The 19,239-nt window shown below is 41.9% G+C and overlaps 3 protein-coding genes across 5 annotated transcripts; 1 reads left to right on the top strand and 2 right to left on the bottom strand.

The window, feature by feature from the left end:
* Positions 1-63: 63 nt before the first annotated feature.
* spout1 (SPOUT domain containing methyltransferase 1) lies at positions 64-7,338 on the bottom strand. Of its 2 annotated transcripts, none has more exons than XM_053647974.1 (12): positions 7,274-7,338; positions 6,619-6,658; positions 6,251-6,376; positions 5,510-5,669; positions 4,991-5,083; positions 4,848-4,897; positions 4,621-4,751; positions 3,933-4,005; positions 2,260-2,358; positions 2,054-2,156; positions 1,165-1,312; positions 64-1,038 (listed from the first exon to the last, which is right to left on the bottom strand). In XM_053647974.1, the coding sequence occupies exons 1-12, from the start codon at positions 7,316-7,318 to the stop codon at positions 964-966; spliced, it is 1,143 nt and encodes a 380-aa protein (XP_053503949.1). In that variant the 5' UTR covers positions 7,319-7,338; the 3' UTR covers positions 64-963. The 2 variants fall into 2 exon arrangements, 1 of the variants encoding a protein (XP_053503949.1); XR_008388338.1 differs by lacking the exon at positions 64-1,038 and adding an exon at positions 1,550-1,859 and having other exon boundaries at positions 1,180-1,312.
* Positions 7,339-7,581: 243 nt separating this feature from the next.
* Positions 7,582-11,088, top strand: nsa2 (NSA2 ribosome biogenesis homolog (S. cerevisiae)). Its single transcript, XM_053647983.1, has 6 exons — positions 7,582-7,738; positions 8,470-8,657; positions 9,360-9,510; positions 9,825-10,004; positions 10,188-10,380; positions 10,718-11,088. The coding sequence occupies exons 1-6, from the start codon at positions 7,736-7,738 to the stop codon at positions 10,783-10,785; spliced, it is 783 nt and encodes a 260-aa protein (XP_053503958.1). The 5' UTR covers positions 7,582-7,735; the 3' UTR covers positions 10,786-11,088.
* A 495-nt stretch (positions 11,089-11,583) lies between these two features.
* On the bottom strand, positions 11,584-18,563 carry tor1 (torsin family 1). Of its 2 annotated transcripts, XM_053647979.1 has the most exons (6): positions 18,414-18,563; positions 17,853-18,061; positions 16,180-16,445; positions 14,458-14,633; positions 12,949-13,076; positions 11,584-12,744 (listed from the first exon to the last, which is right to left on the bottom strand). In XM_053647979.1, exons 2-6 carry the CDS (start codon positions 18,049-18,051, stop codon positions 12,500-12,502), a joined length of 1,014 nt encoding a protein of 337 aa, XP_053503954.1. In that variant the 5' UTR covers positions 18,052-18,061; positions 18,414-18,563; the 3' UTR covers positions 11,584-12,499. The 2 variants fall into 2 exon arrangements, with proteins under 2 accessions (XP_053503954.1, XP_053503955.1); XM_053647980.1 differs by lacking the exons at positions 17,853-18,061; positions 18,414-18,563 and adding an exon at positions 17,111-17,734.
* Between the last annotated feature and the right edge of the window lie 676 nt (positions 18,564-19,239).

Here is a 19,239-nt window from a genome sequence, read left to right as displayed (position 1 = left end):
ATAATGGACCAGCAAGGTTTCCGAACCTGAACGTACAGAAAAAGAGCAAAGAAGAAAGTCTTGCACTGCAGACACAAAATACTGGACGCCATAAAGAAGAATCGTTGTGTTCGTTATACTCGAGTAACATTTGTGGATCTATTTTTGCTATTCTATAAGCGTGGCTTGAGGATCGTTTGCGTCATGTCCCGACCCCAACCCTAGCACATACACTTCCCTGCTCAACCGATCAGACTCCGATTTGCACTAGAACTATAGCTGAGGTTCTCCATATTTGCACATCGGCTCCTCCGCGAGTCTCTATTTCACACACTATAAAACCCCTTTCTCCGCGTCTCGGTTAGTTGTACATACAGTACAGATAGAGATTACGTTAAAAATATGCCGGAGTTGTCTTTTAAATCCACTACTGGCGTGCCATAACGCTGAACCAATTACAGCTTTCCCTACTCTTACACACCCCGTTTTTGATTGGATGTTTGAACAATAACATACCTGGCCAATTGCATGGCATGGGAGTAGAGTTCGGGTGACAGGAATGATATGAAGAATGTAAAATGATCCAATAGTAATAAATCTAACACTGTTTTTTGATGTCTGCACTAAATTATGTTCTTGTGTCTTCATGAATGTTCTGTACTTTGAATGGTTTAAAGCATTATATATATATATATCTTTAAAAAACAACACCACCACAGGCCTCTGTCTTTTTTTGTTTGTTTGTTTGTTATTAAATTGTATTAGCAATGTTTTGTGTGTGTGTGTGTGTGTGTGTGGAATTACAAAACAATATTAGAAATATTACAGAATAAAAAGGTGCAAGAGTAACAGTCCGGTATATTCCGCAAGTCCAGTGGCTGGGTTTAAAACACCTTTGTAGACGAAATATTCTCTCCCCTTACAGGTTCTGCTTTTTTGGTCGCACAACATCATCTTTCCGTCGTCTGATGACGCTTCCTGCCATCACCGTTTAGCCTGGTCAGATACGGCAGTGGCAATTTTTTGTCGTAATGATGACAGGGAGATCAATATGGCCTCCTGTAGAGAAAAAATGTAGACGAAGACGACGACGAAGAAGGAAGTGATTAAACCCAGAACGCAGACATGTTACTTGTTCAATTCAACGTGGTTATTTTAGAATACATCACTTGCACTGTCTCTCACCTCGGTGCGGATGGTGCGGCTGCCCTGGCCAGGACAGGTGTTCAGATAGAGGTCAAAGAGCACACTGGGGTCACTTACATCCAGGTTTGTGTCAGCATCGACGCTTGCTTCCAGACCCTGAAGCCCACCAAACACCACTAACATATGCCTGAGAAAAGAGAGAGAGAGCGATGACAAGGTTTACATTTCTTCATTTGACTGACACTTTTATCCGATCAAACCTTTCCAAACCCCTCCCCCGAACAGCAAATGAACAGTTCTAGCTTAGCAACTGTAACTAGGCACAACAACATTTCTAGACTACATTAGGGTGCTATGGTGTGTGTGTGTGTGTGTGTGTGTGTGGCACCGGAGACAGTACAAGTAAACCAGTGCAATTGCTTACAACTGGCAGTGTTCAACATGTCTGTGGTATTACGCAGCTCTGCCTCTCTCAGTGAAGAGCCTAATGCCTTGTTGGTGACACACGTGCGGATACGGGAACCTTTTCTCCATTAGTTATGGAGAAGCACGCGCGTGCAGTAGCCCGAGTAATCTCAGCAAATAGCCAAAGGCCACGTGTTACTCCGTTTTTGGCAGCTGCCATATTAAATCCAGGTCAACTCATTTTGTTGATCCATTCCTGGTACACTGTTCTCTACCCGTTCAAGCATGCAGTAGCCTTAGTAGACCTCAGGAGAAGACGCGTATGTGATCTGGATGAAGAAATCGTGGCGTTACCAGTTTAAACTGGTCATAAAAGAATCAGCAGATGCCGATAATAATAAATAAATAAATAAACCAGTAGTGCCTTGCACGTGAAACGATACCCATGAAGTCTGACGACGTAAACTACAAAAGAACGACCGACTAAACTTCGGTCGTCACAACGCTCAAAGCTCTTTCACACCTGAATGGAGGGAGAGTGGTCTCGTCCACATCGCTGCCCTTTTCTGATGTCCCAATAGTCAGATCATAGCCATCTTTAAATGGACACTCAGTCATTACAGCACCTAGAGAACACACAATTCCACGGTCTTATTACGCTAGTTAAATAGGAACACGGTTATAAAGAGCTAACTCTGATTTTTATTTTTTTTAAAATGTGTTACTCACTGAGGCAGGAAGCAAGACGTACGCTGTAGCCCCAGTACATCCCACCTTCTGTCCTGGGTACATGAGGAGCCACGACCACTCCTTTATACAGCCTGCTCTCTGCATGCCAAACACAAAGTCCAGACACACTGAGCACTCTGCGTTGCCTTGAATGTTTAACCAAACATTCCAACGCTTCTCTCAAAGACATTCTGTATGTAGTTCCACGTCTACATCCAACAAGACACGTTACCAGGAGTTGTACATTAATTAGAGTTGAAATCAAAGAATGAACACGAGCGCAGAGTTTCAGCTTCCATTTACAAATCCGAACGGTGAAGAGTGTCGGAATTACAGCACTTTTTAATAATATACCCCGAAGATGACCCCCCCAAACCCCTTAAAGGGACCAATGGTAAGTGGACAAACAATTTTATTACTTCATCTGAATCTGGAACCCACAGACATCAGACGCTGGGTTTCATATCCTGCAAAAGGCTTTGTTTTGTTTATCTTCAGTTCCTGCTTGGTTTTGTGATGTCTGTTCCTGCGGTTTTGACTTCAGCAAGTAAAATGCACGCTCACCTCGACTCAGGTCAGGTGACTGACTTGGCCGTTGCAAAAAGAAAAAGGGAAAAGAAAAAGGGAAAAAAAAAAAAAGTTTTAGGCTGATTTCAAAGTACGTTTTGGTTCATTGTCCATCTGCACTATTGGGCGCCGTTAACGATTTGAAGTATTTGGTTGAATCTGAGCAGATCGTATAGCCCTATACTCTTCAGAATACATTCTGCTACTTTTTGTTAGCGGTCATATCAATAGATACAAGGGAATCCGTTCCATCGGCGGCCATACATGACCGTCGGATCGTAAGGAGTTCCTTCTGTTCTCCATATTCTTCTCTTCCCAAGATTCTGCTACAAGCTGCTCTTCGTCTCAGACTCGAATTTGATACATCTTGCGGTAAACCCTCCGTATTTACTCTGGTGACGTCTTCTCTTGAGTGCTGAAGTGGACGGAGATACCTCCTGGAGGGTGTTCTTGATCTGGCCAACTGTTGTGAAGGGGTTTTTCCTTCACCAGGGAAAAATTCTGTCATCTACCACACCCTTTGGTGTTCCTGAGCTCACCGGTCTTTTCTTTCTTATTAAGAATGTACCGATGTTTTCGCGTTCTTCTCTGGTGGGTCAGTTTTGATTTTTCAGCCTAACGATGACTTGCTTCACTGGCTGGAACGCCCCTTCGAGCTTCACACGGAGAGTGAACGGCGACAGATTCCAAACGCAAATGCCTCACGTGAAATCAGCTCTGGACCGCTTATCTGCTTACATGCACGTGAAATAATGAGGGAGTAACACACACATGGCTGTGGAACAGCTGAGCAGCCAATTGTCCAATTACTTCTGGGTCCGTTGAAAAATGCTCGGGGACACGTACGACGTGCTGTAATTCCTACACCATTCATCTGACTTCGATGTGAATATCCTCAAAGTAAAGCCGAAAGTCTTCATAGTTTAATTTCAATTACAGTATACTGTGGTACGCAGCTAAAATAATATTGTCAATGTCCAAATATTTATGTACATAACTGTATGAGTAAGAAAATGTATAATACATACAGACAGTTGTGTTGTACATAATAGTCGTAAAATAATTTACGTACATGTGTTCTGGTGTGTGTGTGTGTGCGCATTTACCTGTGTTTCGGTTTTTATTAAGTCGTACAGTCACCCTCAGACCAGGCTGAAGTTGCTTATCTATCTGAACATCCTGAAAACAGGAAACCGACTGTAAGGCTTCTGTACAATAAACGATCTGCACAGCTTTAGTCTACAGCACCAGACTACAACCACTTACACTGTAGAAAAACGAGAGTTCGTTGAGCAACTCTCTGAATTTTCATGGTGGATATTCCTGTATGCCTGGGTCTGCTTTTATTAGGAGATGATTCTAATATTACTCTTAACTTCCACCAAAAAAAGGTGCTTATTAGCAGCTTTGACAGCTGCAAAGAGGTCAGTTCTGAAAGGGTGGTTTGAACCGGATATTTCCCTTTTTATCAAGCTGGCGTTCTTATTTTTTTGGACACGCTGAACATGCTCTTCATCAGGCCAAACTGTGTACGATTCAGAACCGGACAGTTCACTAGGTCAGAAACATTGCACAGTGATGGATGGTGTGTTAGTGTGTCTCTGACTTAATTTGTTTCGTATCTGAAACTTAAATTACGTGTCTTGTACGTACCCCCCCTCGTTTTTTCCGCTTGTGTTTGTGTTGCTGTCGCTATTGGTTGTTATTGTTTATGGGAAACCAATAAAAATGTTATTCACAAAAAAGTATTTACATTTTTTACATTATCTGTGCTCATCACACCCACACACTCACCTTTCTCATCCCGCAGTTGACAAAAGATCCTTTTCCCGCTTTACATGGTCGATCCAAAACCACGCCCTCTCTAAATTTTGCCTCCTGGTCAATACGCATGTGATGTGGGCTGTCCAGAGGGTTCAACAGACCTGAAACACACACACACACAAAAAAAAAATCTATACTCATATAACACACGGTAATAACGCTCTTTAACATGGAGAGGAAAGCAGTGCAGCACCTACCAGCAAACTGCAGGTCATGGTGTATGGGGAAGAACGCCTTCCGCAAATATCTACACATAATAAAAGATACATTTACACTGAGTAAAGAACAGCATGCCTACAGGAATGTATTGGGTGTGTTACTGTGAGGAAACAGCGCTCACTGTGGACATTCCAGGAACTGCAGGATCCTGGCCAGCTGAACACATGCTTCACCTCTCTTCCCAACTCCTGTAAACTCTCCTGCGACAGTTCTCCTAAAATCCCACAACATAAAACAAGTTAAAAAAATTGCACTTTGGGTTTGATCAGACGAGTATAAAAGCGTACAGACTGGTTTTATTTTTATTATTCAGTTATCAATAAGCACAGTTTTGTTGAATTACAACCCCTGGCAAAAATGACGGAATCACCACACTCGGAGGATGTTCCCCTGTCTTTTTTACTTTAGAATGTGCCATGTGCTACGATGGTTAACACATCCACATATAAACAGCAGGAAATAACACCCGAAATTCTAAAATCTCTTCTCAGATTCATTTCAAATTCAAATGTCTTCAGTCTACAGCGAAAACAAACGAACTGGCCTTGTTTCGGGACCGCAGATCTAGAAAGGTAATAACTCATAGGAAGCACAGACGTGGCTTCATACGAGACACACCGTCATTACGTCAGTGACTCACTTGCTGTCTTCTCCCTGCTCATCAAACACGACCACCTCGTCCACGCAGAAGACGGCGCAGGCACGAGCAATCTGTCCAGCCAGGTAAGTGCGGAGTTCGGGTGACTGTGCGTTATCCAACACCGAGCCTGGCAGAGCAACACTTACTGTGTACACACGACCTGAGGAGGAGTCAGAGAAACGGACCAAATCAAAAGCACTAGAATTTAATCGTTAGAATCGACGATAAAATTGTGTAACCATTATGGACGCTAGAGGAACTCTGCTTCACTGTATTTGGCGATGCAGAAAAATCGTATTATTCTGGGAGGAGCTAAGGGTCATAACTGAGAAGATTATTTCAAAACAAATTTTACTGGATCCTAAGATTTTTCTGTTGGGCTTATACCCAGAGGAACATTATTATAGTAGAAATGAGTGAGCATTTATAGACCTCCGCTTGCTTTCCTGCCAAAAAACGTCTTGCTCTGTTGTGGACAGAGATTCATCGACCGATAAGCTGTTGCAAAAAAGAAGCCGTTCCTAAGAGCATCTCACAAAATGCGGTGCCAGAACTTCACCAAGCGTCATTACAACTACAAATGGCATCGTGTGTTGTGGATCAGAATAAACCGCTTTGGTCATGCATACCATCGTCGGGGGAACGAGCACAAGGGAAAAGCACCTGTAAAATACAGAGGTTGAAAAACAACCCACTAGAACATTCCAAGTTCATTTTTACCAAGAGGCGTCCAATACAAACCTTCAGCCTTCTCTTTCTCCTCTTCCTGAGATTGCTGTTGCTTCAACTCTTCCTCCTTGGTCTGCTTTTGTTTCTCCAGCTGCTGCATCAGCTTGGCCTCTTTCCATCTCTTCTTCTGTTCGTTCTCTGTGTGTGAAATAGACAACATGCATCATATCATCTGCAACGCCAAGCACAGGCTCGCATGACGTAGCATCTCTGTTTCAGCTTGGTACAAACGCGAAGCGGAACCAAGCAACCTTTCTGACTTCTTTACTTTCGCAGACGATACGATCATCTAAATTACAAATAAATGTAGACCCGTCCAAGTGTTTTCACTCTTATTAGCGAACACTCAAAATCATGAGGTGTACCAAAGTGTTACCTACTTTCTGCTTTCCATTTTTTCCAGTTGACTTTTTCTTCGCCCTGAAATTAAAGGACACGATACGACGTTAGACAAAAACACCATGACTTCTGTTCGGAACGTACAAATACTGAATTCCTCCATATTGTGCACTACATAAGGCGTAACAGACATCCTGTTACTTCATACCATGTAGCAGCTTTTTAACATCCCTGGTCCTGAAATACTCCCTGTCCTGCATATTTTTAGTGTTTTCCCTGCTCCCAACACACCTCATTCAAAATACTAAGCTAATTAACAGTCCTTTATGAGTGTGTTAAAGCTGGGAAGACACTAAATTGTGCATTGCAGGGGGTAGTCCAGGACCGGGAACCTGTGCCCTAAATAATGGCCTTATATAGAGACGAATAAAGACGATAATGTCCAAATGGCTTCCTATAGGACACTATAATGCACTACAAAGGGTGCGAAGTCGAATATTTCATCCACAATGAAGTGCACGCGCGTAGGTAATAAGGGATTATTTGGGATTCAGCCCTCATGTTACACTTTTGCTTTCCCAAAACATGTTTACACCACGAAGACCATGTCCGAAATGTGAAAGAGTGTTAACGTGTGACTAATATTAAACCCTAAATCAACCGTATCTCTGCACGAGAAACGACACGCGTACAAACCTCTCCAGAAAAGCGTTTATTTTTCTTTGACGTCGAAGCTTCCATGCTCCACACGTGTGTCTTAGCCAAATGTTACGTTAGAGAACAACGGTGTGATATTTGGTTCCGGAGAGAAAACTGCTCCAGCAAAAAAAAAAAAATTAAAATTATTATATATATATTTAAAAAGCCAAAATAAAATCAAAGCTTGTTGTGATGTTTAACATATCAACACAATAATCATCGTATAAAATCACAGACATGTTCACGCCTTTTTTTTTAAATCATGACAGGATGGGTCCTGTTTATGGTAGAGACGGACGCTTTTAGATGTTGCACTTCCTTTCAAGCACGAGCTTTGGGGAAAATAACATCAGAAACCCAAACGGCTCGAATAAGACTCTGTAACGACTGTTTAACCACAGGAAACCGTCCACGCAACATTTGTACCTCTTTTTGAATACGTAAACATCCACAAACAACATGGTAAGAAGTCATATTCTGTCTTTTAAGCTGTGAATTCCAAGAAGAATTGAAGCTAATTTGTTGGCTGAAGGTTGGCACGCGCATACGGTGGCGTTGCGTTGAAGCTAGCGAGCTAAATCAAGTTATTATCGACTGTTTATACCATATATATTTGTGTTTGCACGGTTAATATCTTAACATACACCTTTTGACTATTTTCGCTATAATGACGGAACATCTGTGACACTTTTTGTGGTTTATTTAAGCTTTTTTTCAGTGTCATTTTGTCCTAAGGGTGTGTAAACTTTTTTACACTCGGGTGGAGTGCGGAAATACAAATAAAAAAAATAAAATAAATAAAAACAACTACTTTCAGTGCTTTTTGAAGTTTGTATGAAGTAAGTTAGTGCTAGATTCAGGCAGCAGTTAAAACAGTTGATGATTAGTGAACAGGTTCAGGTCCTGAACCTGTCACGTGATCTGTGACTTAAGCACGCAGTATTGTGTACACGTGACATTTTCCCCGCTAATAAAACAGTAAATAAATGATGCATTACACATGTGCAATTCTGTATTAAATATTAACTGGGAGGAACAGTTTGCCGGAAGATGTCTCTAAGTCCTTGCTGTGTCCCATTCTCAGTGGGATGCAATGCAGTGGGAATTTCTCACAGGTTTAAGATAATAAGTATTTATTGTTTATTTTTCCCATCCTCGGAATGTATCTGACTTGTCTGTCATGTTTTCCACAGCCGCAGAACGAGCACATTGAGCTGCACCGTAAGCGCCACGGTTACCGGCTCGACCACCATGAGAGGAAGCGCAAGAAGGAGAGCCGTGAGGCGCATGAGCGCTCCCACAAAGCCAAGAAGCTCATCGGTCTGAAAGCCAAACTGTACAACAAACAGAGGCATGCTGAGAAGATCCAGATGAAGAAAACGTGAGTATACATGCGTGAGGCGTCTTCGATTCCAAGTATCAGCCAAAAAAGAAACGTTTCATGCTTCAGTGCCGTGGAGAGTTTGCGGTGTCGTGCTTTACGCGATTCTTACTGAAATAAGAAACGGGATGTTTTTGGCTTAGAGTCGAGATCACGATTCTTTAATCAGCTGTGTGAGGAAATATATATACATACATACGCTACCCATCGAAAGTTTGCGGACACTCGACTGAAATGTTTCTCATGATTTTAAAAACCTTTTGACCTGAAGGTGTGTGATTAAATGTTTGAAATCGGTGCCGTAGACAAAAATATAATCGTGCCAACGTGTTCACGTCTTTCGTTAGAAAGCGAACGTTTTATTTATGACTTGGAGCGAAATATTCCGATAAGAGTCCAGTGTAGGTGGGAACTCCTTTGATACTGTTTAAAAAAACATCTCGGGGAATCTGACGCCGAGCAATCACGTAGTGCGAACACCACAACAACTTCATGACTCCTGATGACAAGAGAGCAAGTCGTGTAGTGTGAACTCAGCCTAACGCACACGTAGCCATGAATGTTTGTTTTTGTTTTGTTTTTTTTACAATACGGAGTTTGTCAAAAGCAGAACGGTGTACTGAAAACTCGCGATGCATGAATATGAAAATGATTTGAGCAAAACTGATCATGGATAACATTCGCGTTATGTTTTGCCTGCAGAATTAAGATGCACCAACAAAGAAGAACCAAACAGAAAGACGATGACAAGACACCAGAAGGAGCAGTTCCAGCTTATCTGCTGGACAGAGAGGGCCAGTCTCGTGCCAAAGTTCTGTCTAACATGATCAAACAGAAGAGGAAGGAGAAAGCTGTAAGTTCTATCCAATCACGTGTTGTAAAATGACACACTGTCCAATCAGGGGCTGTCAGTTGGGTTAATTAGGTGGAATTGTAGTAAGTAGTAAGGCAGTATGCTGAGATGCGTATAGCTGAAATGGCTGTGTTGTGCTGTACTGGTATAGATAAAACAGCATGCTCCTTATGTTTGTTGTCTAGAAAGACATGGTTAAAACAGGCCCGTGTCATACAATGAGTTTATCTCTTGGGTTCAGTGTTGCTATTATAGTTTTGTTTTTGCAGCGTGTGGTCTGTTCACGACAACATATTTGTGTTGTTTGTTTGTAGGGAAAGTGGGAGGTCCCTCTTCCCAAAGTGCGTGCTCAGGGTGAGACGGAGGTTCTGAAGGTGATCCGAACCGGAAAGAGGCAAAAGAAAGCCTGGAAGAGAATGGTGACCAAAGTGTGCTTCGTTGGAGATGGCTTTACACGCAAACCACCAAAATACGAGCGCTTCATCAGGCCGATGGTAAGACACACACACACACACTTGTGTAGAGTTATACTTTTGATCTTTTGGCTAGTTTAATTGTAATAGTATAATTATTGGCCATGTTAAATTCTAACCCTAACTTTATTTGAATGTTCTCGTGCATCACTGCTAACATTTTTCTCAGCCTACTTCTGCTGTTCTGTTTCCATCTTCTCACAGGGTCTAAGGTTTAAGAAGGCACACGTAACTCACCCAGAGCTGAAGGCTACATTCTGCCTGCCCATCCTGGGTGTGAAGAAGAACCCCTCCTCTCCCCTCTACACCACACTTGGGGTCATCACCAAGGGAACAGTCATCGAGGTCAACATCAGTGAGCTCGGTCTGGTCACACAGGGTGGCAAGGTCATCTGGGGTGAGTGATTTTTGTTTCACAGAAAAGTCTAGTTGAAATCATGCCCAAAATTCAGCTAGAAAACAAAACCTATTTATACGTGAAACCATCTCATCTTTTGTATTTATATTTAATGAGGTAGCATCCCGCAGAAGAGCTTTTCAGGTGATTTGTATTCTATTTGTATAATAATGAACATCTGTTCCTGTATAGATTATTCAGGATAGTGTTTCAAACAGGGAATTATTCATGTGGCCCTAGTTTATGGTAGAAAGTTTCTTTATCTTGATGAAATTATAATAGAATATCATACTATCCACGTGTTTTGTAATATTTCTCACTTTTTTTTTTTTTGCAGGTAAATATGCACAGGTGACCAATAACCCAGAAAACGATGGCTGCATTAACGCCGTGCTGTTGGTGTAATGGAATTGACGAACTGTGCGCTGTACGTGCAGCTTTGGACCACAATGGCATTGAATTATTGACATTTTCTTCCAAAACGCAGGAGGATATGGCAGGAAAATCAACCTTGACTGGCTCACAAAAGAGTCAGGGGTGCAGTCCTGGACGGAAATTAAACTAAACCAAATTAGTGACTTTTTCCTGATCTAACGCAGCTGAGCAGCTCTTCTTACCAGTGGCGTGTTAGAACATGGAAAACACTAAACTTGGCTATGCTCGTGCAGAGGAACACGTGGATTGTATTAAAGATCTTTTCAAATTAAAGTTCTACCTTGTGGGATTCATACATCTGTTCAAAGCTATGACCTGACAATTGTAGAGTACTGTAATTCAGAGGTCAACATAAGCAATGAAACACTAGAAACAGTTCTGTATATACTGATACAGTGGATATAAAAAAAAGTCTACACACCCCGGTTAAAATGCCAAGTAAACTTTGCTTATTGCAAATACTGTCATGCACCACTTTTTGACTTTATTGGAAAAGCTCAGCATGCAGGCACACAAGAAGGTACCCAGGAGATTCTCATGGCCCTGTTGGTTGTACGTACTAGGTGGATCTGCTAAATTATAACCGAGGAGCAAGTACGTGCTAAAAAGTGGGCGGTCTCTATGGCGCCCTGTGAGGGGCGGGGACGCGACTCTGACTCGCGTCAAGCGGTTACAGTTACCGCAAAGTGGTCCCTAATACGGCAGCGAGGATTCGAGCGGTAAATCGCAAGACGAGATAGAGCTCATGAACACCAGTAAAGAGTAAGATCAAGTTTATCAGGTTTAGTGAAAGTAATCAGATTCGTGAAACGTTTTTGACACAGGGCAACTGCAAATGAACAAAAAACAATCGAGACCAAAAGTGTGGACGGTCAAACCATCATTGAGACCTACAAAAACATTCATATACGTATCTTCAGACCATTTCCTCCGCTGGAAAGACATCCTCTTATGTGGAACATGAAGCATGATTAGAATTATAATTATAATAATTATAAAGTGGAAGTACTGTGAGCGTTAACACATCAACGCATAAACATTTCCTGTAGTGATGTCTGGGAAACGACGCTTTGTTGGTAGGACTGCTTCTTCCTGGCTGCTGCGGTTTCATAAGAATTTAATGGGAAATACATTTTAAAATCTCTAGCGTAACGATTCAGTGAGCTGGACACCAATGGCAAAAAATATGTAAACATTTCTTAAATGATTTTGATAAAAGGGTGTAATTGGCAGACCGTATAGGATTTTGACATTAAGCTGTTTTTTTTTCTGTTTACACACATAAAAAAAATAATAATAATTATGCCAAACAAAAGTATTTCGTTCATTACGAGTGCATGACAATGCACAAAATAGGGTCATGAAAAATGACCGTTTAAGATTCAACACGTTCATGCCGCCACCGAATCGATAACGAGACCTGAATCCTCCTTAAAAAACAAGGAGTCAAGCCTGCATCGTTTTTTCATTAATTCATGTTAAAAACAGAAGTAATAGAAACCATTTCAATCAATAAAAAAAAAATACTGCTTCCTCCTCATACACGTGACGAGTGACATCAGAGTAGTGTTCAGGTGGATTTTATGAAGCGAGTATCCTCCGTGGATACTGCGGATACGGTTCCCTCTCGAACCGAGCCTCGGTTCTTCAGAGGACGTACACGCGGCGTTGAGTTTCCTTCGGTTTAGATGTAGAAATCCAGCCTGCTGGAGATAACCTTGCAGCCCTGCATGGAAAAGACACGCTCGTTGCGTGGGAAATAGTTCATGTCGCGCGCCATTTGCTCCACAGCTTCCTCGTTGGGTTCCAGGCCCTTGCTGATCATCTCGGCTCGGCCGCACTGCACCACGTGTTTGTACTCCAGGGGGAGGAATGGCACGAAGAAGTCCACCATGTTCTTGTCTATTAGGCTAGTGTGCCAAAAACCACCTGGAGAAACACAAACAGGGAAAGTGTCACGTTCTTTAATATGTATTGCTCCTCCTAAAGCCTAATTCCTTTCAAACAAAAACATTTTTTAGCCAGTTTTGCTCTCGGGCACCCCTGGCCGTGGATGATTACGGCTTCATCGAGATTAACAAGACGGAACCAACGTTTTTCTGTTAGGTCGCTCAGGAATCCCGCGCTACGTACTATTCTTGTTGTTAAAAACGGACAGGGACAGCGCCGTCTCCAAATGCTTCAGCTCGATCTCTTCTCGATCCCTTCCTGCTTTCCAAAAATCCAGCGCCACCTGCACGATGTTTTCACCTCCGGCGTTACTATGGAATAGAGACACAAATATGCTGCTCATGACAGTTCATTTTTATTTTTTAAAAAATGAATTAAGTTTTATGCAACAATTCTTAATCTCTGATGGGTCATACATAGGGATGTAGTTATATTGATATTTGTCCAATAACGTACTCAAAACAATACTCTGACAGCGAAAATCTGATAACCGTGAGATACTGTACTGATACTGTATGTTTTCATGCTAAATAACAAACATGAAACCTGAACGTATTTTACAAATAAGGACCAAAGCAAGAAGAGGAACGCCGCCATGTTCCTACATTACAACCTGATAAAACAATTTATGGTGTCATTGTGCGGGTCAGACTCGCTCGTGCTCTCTGTTAAAGATACTGCTTAAATGCCATAAAATGTCGTTTATGGCGTCGTTTGTGATGCCTCGATTGCTTAATACTAAAAGGAAAAAAAAAAACCCCCAAACCCATCAAAACTCATACCGTCTGAACAACAACATTATATTAAATTGTCTTGCTAAAATGTTTCGTTTATTTAAAAATGTGTTACAGCACTTGTAATAGCGTTGACATTAGCGCGCCTCGTCTTCAACCGGCCCAAAAGGACCCATGCCACACCCCGCTTCATCTTACATTTATGGCATTTGACAGACACGCTTATCCTTATCCAGAGCGACTTACAGTTTTTTTTATTTCATTTTATACAACTGAGCAGTTGAGGGTGATGGGCCTTGCTCAAGGGCCCAACAGTGGTAGGTTGGTAGTGCTGGGAATTGAACTCACGACCTTCCAATCAGGAGTCCACCGTCCTAACCACGGAGCTACCACTGTCCACATCTCCCTCCACTGGCTTCCTGTATCCGCCCGTATCAAACTCAAGGCCTTGATGCTCACGTAAAAGACTTTATCTGGGACAGACCCTACCTCAACACTCTCCTGAAGGCTTACGTTCGCTAACGGAATCTGCCATCGGTTAACAACCGGCGCTTAGTAGTGCCTACTCAGTGTGGCCCAAGATCCCTTTCCAGAACCTTCAAACCGGTGGCGGAATGAACTTCCGGCCTCAATCCGGACCGCAGAATCTCTCACATCTCTCTTCAGCTAAAGACCCAGCTCTTCCGTGAGCACTTAACCCACCCCACTGGCTCTTACACCTCTACTCGGTGCATTTCGCTTCTCTAGAACTCAATTATAAATCTAGTACAGTAGCACTCCTTGTATTGTTCTCCGCTCGATATCTCGCTTTACTTGTATTTCCTCATCTGTAAGTCGCTTTGGATAAACGCGTCCGCTCGGCGAATAAACGCCAGTGTGATTAGCATGGCATGAGCACCAGCGTTTGTGACCTAACAAAAGTAAATCATTTCTTCTACACGATGATGGCGTTAGAGACCTTAGAAAGATGAAGATGGCCTTGCGGTAGGAGACTCCGTCTAGAGTTTCGTAAAAATCTAAGTAGGGCTTGATGCTGTCGATCAGGCCCGGGTGCATCTTATCCATCTCGTCGAATATGAACATGGAGCGTGGGCAGGCGGACACGTTGCCCTTTATCCACCGCTGCAGTTGGGACTACACAAACACACACACACACACACACACACACACACACACGTGACAAGAAGTAGAAACATTAGACTGCAGTAGTAGGCATTCTATTCCCTAAATACAGCCCGTGTCTCATTTGGACGGCAGTGATATAATGGCAGGTAAACATGCAGGTAAAGCTGCTCTGAGACAATGTCCATTGTTAAAAGCGTCATACAAATAAAACTGAATCGGATTGAACAAAAGCACTATAAGCATTTTGACATTAAAATGAGATATACCTATTTCAAATTTCCTTTATTTGAATTTCAAATAGTACTCGTTTCCATCGAGTCACCACGTGATAACCGTCAGAGAAACTCCTCCTACGTTCACAGGTCAAGTTTTTTTTAATGGGAAAGCGACGCATGTACTCATGCGGAGAGAAGAGCCTTGGGTTCTCGATATTCTCACACATTATTGCCAGTATGTGGCACGCCATGCTGTTTCGTGAAGAAGCACGGATACTGTTACTGATCTGTTGCTACACACAATCTGTCAGCACACCCGTACTCCGTATAGCAACCGTATACGCCGGTCAGCCAGAACATTAAAACCACCTGCCTAATATTGTGTAGGTCTTCCTTGTGCCACCAAAACAGCTCAGACAGTCGAGGCATGAACTCTAAAAGACCTCTGAAGGTGTGCACCGAGACGTTTACGTAAAGGATTTGCATAAATCTGATCTGGGGAATTTAAACTGGAACCCTTTGTCATGTTTCTCAAACCGTTCCTGAACAGTGTTTGGTGCGTTATCCTGCTGAAAGAGACCACTGACAGGCCACCTTCTTCTGTTGCTCCATGGTCCGGTTCTGATGCTCACGTGCGCATCGTAGGTGCTTTCGGTGTGGGACAGGGGTCAGCACGGGAACAGACGGGCTAGCCTTCGCTCCCAACATGCATCAATGAGCCTTTGGCACCTATGACCCTGTCGCTGATTCATCGATTGTCCTTCCTTGGACTACTTTTGGTAGGTATTAACCACCGCATACTGGGAACATCCCACAAGACCTGCTGTTTTGGAGATGCTCTGACCCAGCCGTCTAGCCATCACAATTCGGCCCTTGTCAAAGTCGCTCGGATCCTTACGCTTGACCATTTTCCCTGCTTCCAACACAGCAGAATTGACTGTTCACTGTCTGCCTAATATATCCCAATATAGCCATTGTAACAAGATAATCAACGTTGTTCATGTCGCCTGTCAGTGGTTTTAATATTATGGCTAATCAGTGTATATTATTTTGGGTGGTGAACTGCTCTCAACAAAGCCATGACACTGACATGATTGTGTGTGTGTGTGTGTGTTACTATGCCCTGGTTCTTACAATTCTTACTGTTCTAAATGCCAAAGGATGCATTTAGACACTATATACACCTATCTAATAAACTGGCAAACTCAAATTTTTTCCCCATGTTTATCGGAGAGATTGTGCCAAGCACATAAAGTTGGACGGTGCCTAAAAACATTTTTGGTACGGTTACAGATTTAAGTGTTGTTTGTCAGGATTAATGGGTTGAACTTGTGGAGTACCTTGTACGAGTCCAGATCCGCTTCATGCGGGAAGTGTGCCGTGGCAGTGAACAAGTGCACAAATCCGCTCGTCATTCCACGTTGGTAAATGTTTTTGGCAATTAGCTGACTGACAAAGTTTTTTCCTGTGCCGGTCCAGCCATGCAGCGAGAGGACAAGGGGCTTCTTCGGGTTTTCGTTGTTCATGAAGCCAGTCACAGCTTTGAGGATGACACGGGATGCTACATGCTGGCCAATCAGCTTGCTCTGCAGATCCACTTCAAGACCTTAAAACGAGAGAATTACGGGCCATTACGCAACAACACACTATATGTGGAGGTGATGATGAACAGTAGATAAGTTCCAAATAGACTGGACAATGTATGAAATATGGCTGCAGGCTGCTACACCCAATGGAATGTACTGTACATCCTATAAGAAGCTATTCAAGATTCAGCTACTTATGTAATCATCTTACGCGTGTACTCAGTAAATGATTTGTGTACTGGGTAAATGATTTGTGAAAAAAAAAATTTGTTCGACTCCAACGTAAACAGTCCAATCAGATATTCCTTCATATTTTGTCCCACGATTAAGGAAAATCAAACAACACATGAAAACCAAGAGCTTTTGACTTGTCAGTATGCACTCTTTCATTCACATCCATCCTTTACTCACTATAATCTAACAAAAATAACATTTAATGTCCAGATCAGGAGCAAATCAAGCATATAGATGAAGCACACATTGAATAGAAGTTTAGGTATTGTCCTGATTAGTTTCTAGATTGGAAACCGACTCGGAAATCGAAACAGAAACTACACTATACAGTAAAAATATAGATAAATAAATAATAAATTAGCTAAAGATAGTCAATCGGAAAACCACCCATAATAATGTTTATACACTCAATTATTAAACTACATGATCTATTTGGCTCGTTTGTGCTTACCAGTCGCGTTGAAACCGATCCAGTGTTGATTACAAGTCTCAAATATATAATTGTACAAATGGTTTCCGAAAGCGGCTATGCCGGCTCCTGCCACAATGGTTGTAGTTATAGGTTCAAAAGCATGTACAATAACACTCGTTATCAACATAAAGTGCAACACCGACGAGGCCGTTGTTTTCATTTTAAATCAAGTCATAGATGAAGACTGTTTTGGAAACGGAATCAGCTTGAAACGTGAATTGGCTCCAACTACAGCCAATAGTTCCGCGTAGCCGCGCAATCACGTCATTTTCATGCGACACAACTCCCCACAGGGCAGTGACGCGATTCTCCTGCGACGCACAGAGCGAGCTGAGCAAATGAACGAATTAATAAATGTGGGTGTATTAATGAAATGGAGAATTGTCCAGTAAATATTCAATTATGACAAGGCTTGGATCTCACGATACAAGTGAGGACAAAAACGGCTTGTAAAAAAACAAAACAAAAAAAAACAACAACACGTTATTCTTAACATGTCTTTTCCCTAATCACAGCGGATAAATGTATATCTTGAATACGTCTTTGCGAATAAAAAAAACATATATTTTTTAAAATATATATCATGATATCAGGCAAAAAAAAATGTTTTTATTTTTTTTTTAAACTTGCAGTTATGGCATCCAAAACCAGGATGTCATACTAGACGACTTCCTGTACATACATAAACAAAGTGCCCATACTAGACCGATAACTTACACACCTGTTTTATTGTAGGAGATCCACTCTGGTCTGCAGCACTCCTGAAAGTGGTACAGAATGTTTGGATAGCGGGCTAGAAACCCGGTTATAGCGGCTGCAATGCCAACAGCCAGGCTGGTCGAGATTGGCTCTATCGCTTCCGCCTTCATGATCATTAAACTCCATCCTGCGCAAAGGACTAAGATCCATCTTAGCCGCATTTTCTTTCTGCTGTGAATCCAACAAAGAGACAACGCGGTTTAAAGCGACCCTCGACACTCACACTGAAGTCTTCCCATTCGACTGGTTGCTACGAGATACCGGGCTAGTTTGGAGATATCGTATGATATCGCGTGGTTTTGCGAGGACTCGTTGTAATAGCTCGAGGTCCTGCAAAATTCAGAGCTGCTTTGGGTTTGTAAGATTACTGCGCAAAAAACAAACAAACAAAAAAAAAACACCCCCCCAAAAATCAACGTTGTCTCCTTTCATAACAAATTAGTGCGTCAGTTTGTCATTAAAACGTTAGTGTAATGGTGAATATCAGTCACACAGTATTGTTTACAGATACTGAAATAGTTACCAAAATGGACTTCGACACCTGTCACCTTTCACCTAATAAAAACCACAGGAGGATAAGTTACAGCAGGCTTAACTCAACGAGCGAATTTTCTTTCGTTTAGGTTCTACAAAGCAAGCTAATATGATTCGAACGTCAGTTACTATGGCAACAGAATGTACACTAGTACATATGTATAAAGTTCAAGTCAGTCGGACCTACGGTTCAATGAGAAGATGTTTTGACGTTTTGGACAAATTTTCAATGTACTGGAAAATCTATCATGGCGGATTTTATGGGTTCCAATGGCTTTTTTGTTGCCCGTGAGAAATAAGACATGTATACCAATTTTCACACATTTTGGACTTATTGGGCTGAGGGAAAATCACCTAGACATTGGGCGTGACCTGTAGCACCACCTATGGGCTCATGTGGGCCATTTGTGGTGTGGCAGTTACTTGTGGCCTGTAGTATCGATGTGTCAAATTCTAAAATTTACCACCATTCAGATCTTGAGTTATTGGGCACTTTAGGGAGATAATAATAAGTAGAAGTAGAATAAGAAGATTACTAACAATAAAAATAGGTTTCTTCCTGACAGAGGAATCCTGCTAATTTATTTAACAGTTAAAATGCCAATTTTAGACTCTAGGTGGCAGCACTTACATTTTACACTTAGAGATGGTTTTCTTGCGAAATGCCCACATATATAACTGGCGATTCATTTAAACGTTTTACTAACTTAAGTATCTTTTCAAAGAATATACTGAGAATAGGAAGATTGATCCATAAAAACATAAATTGAACCATTAAATGATTGGAACGTTATATTTCCAATGTATTAATTAAA

Source organism: Ictalurus furcatus, chromosome 18 (assembly GCF_023375685.1).
Source record: "Ictalurus furcatus strain D&B chromosome 18, Billie_1.0, whole genome shotgun sequence".
In the NCBI taxonomy this organism is placed as follows: Eukaryota; Metazoa; Chordata; class Actinopteri; order Siluriformes; family Ictaluridae; genus Ictalurus; species Ictalurus furcatus.
This window is presented reverse-complemented; position numbering and strand designations above follow the sequence as displayed.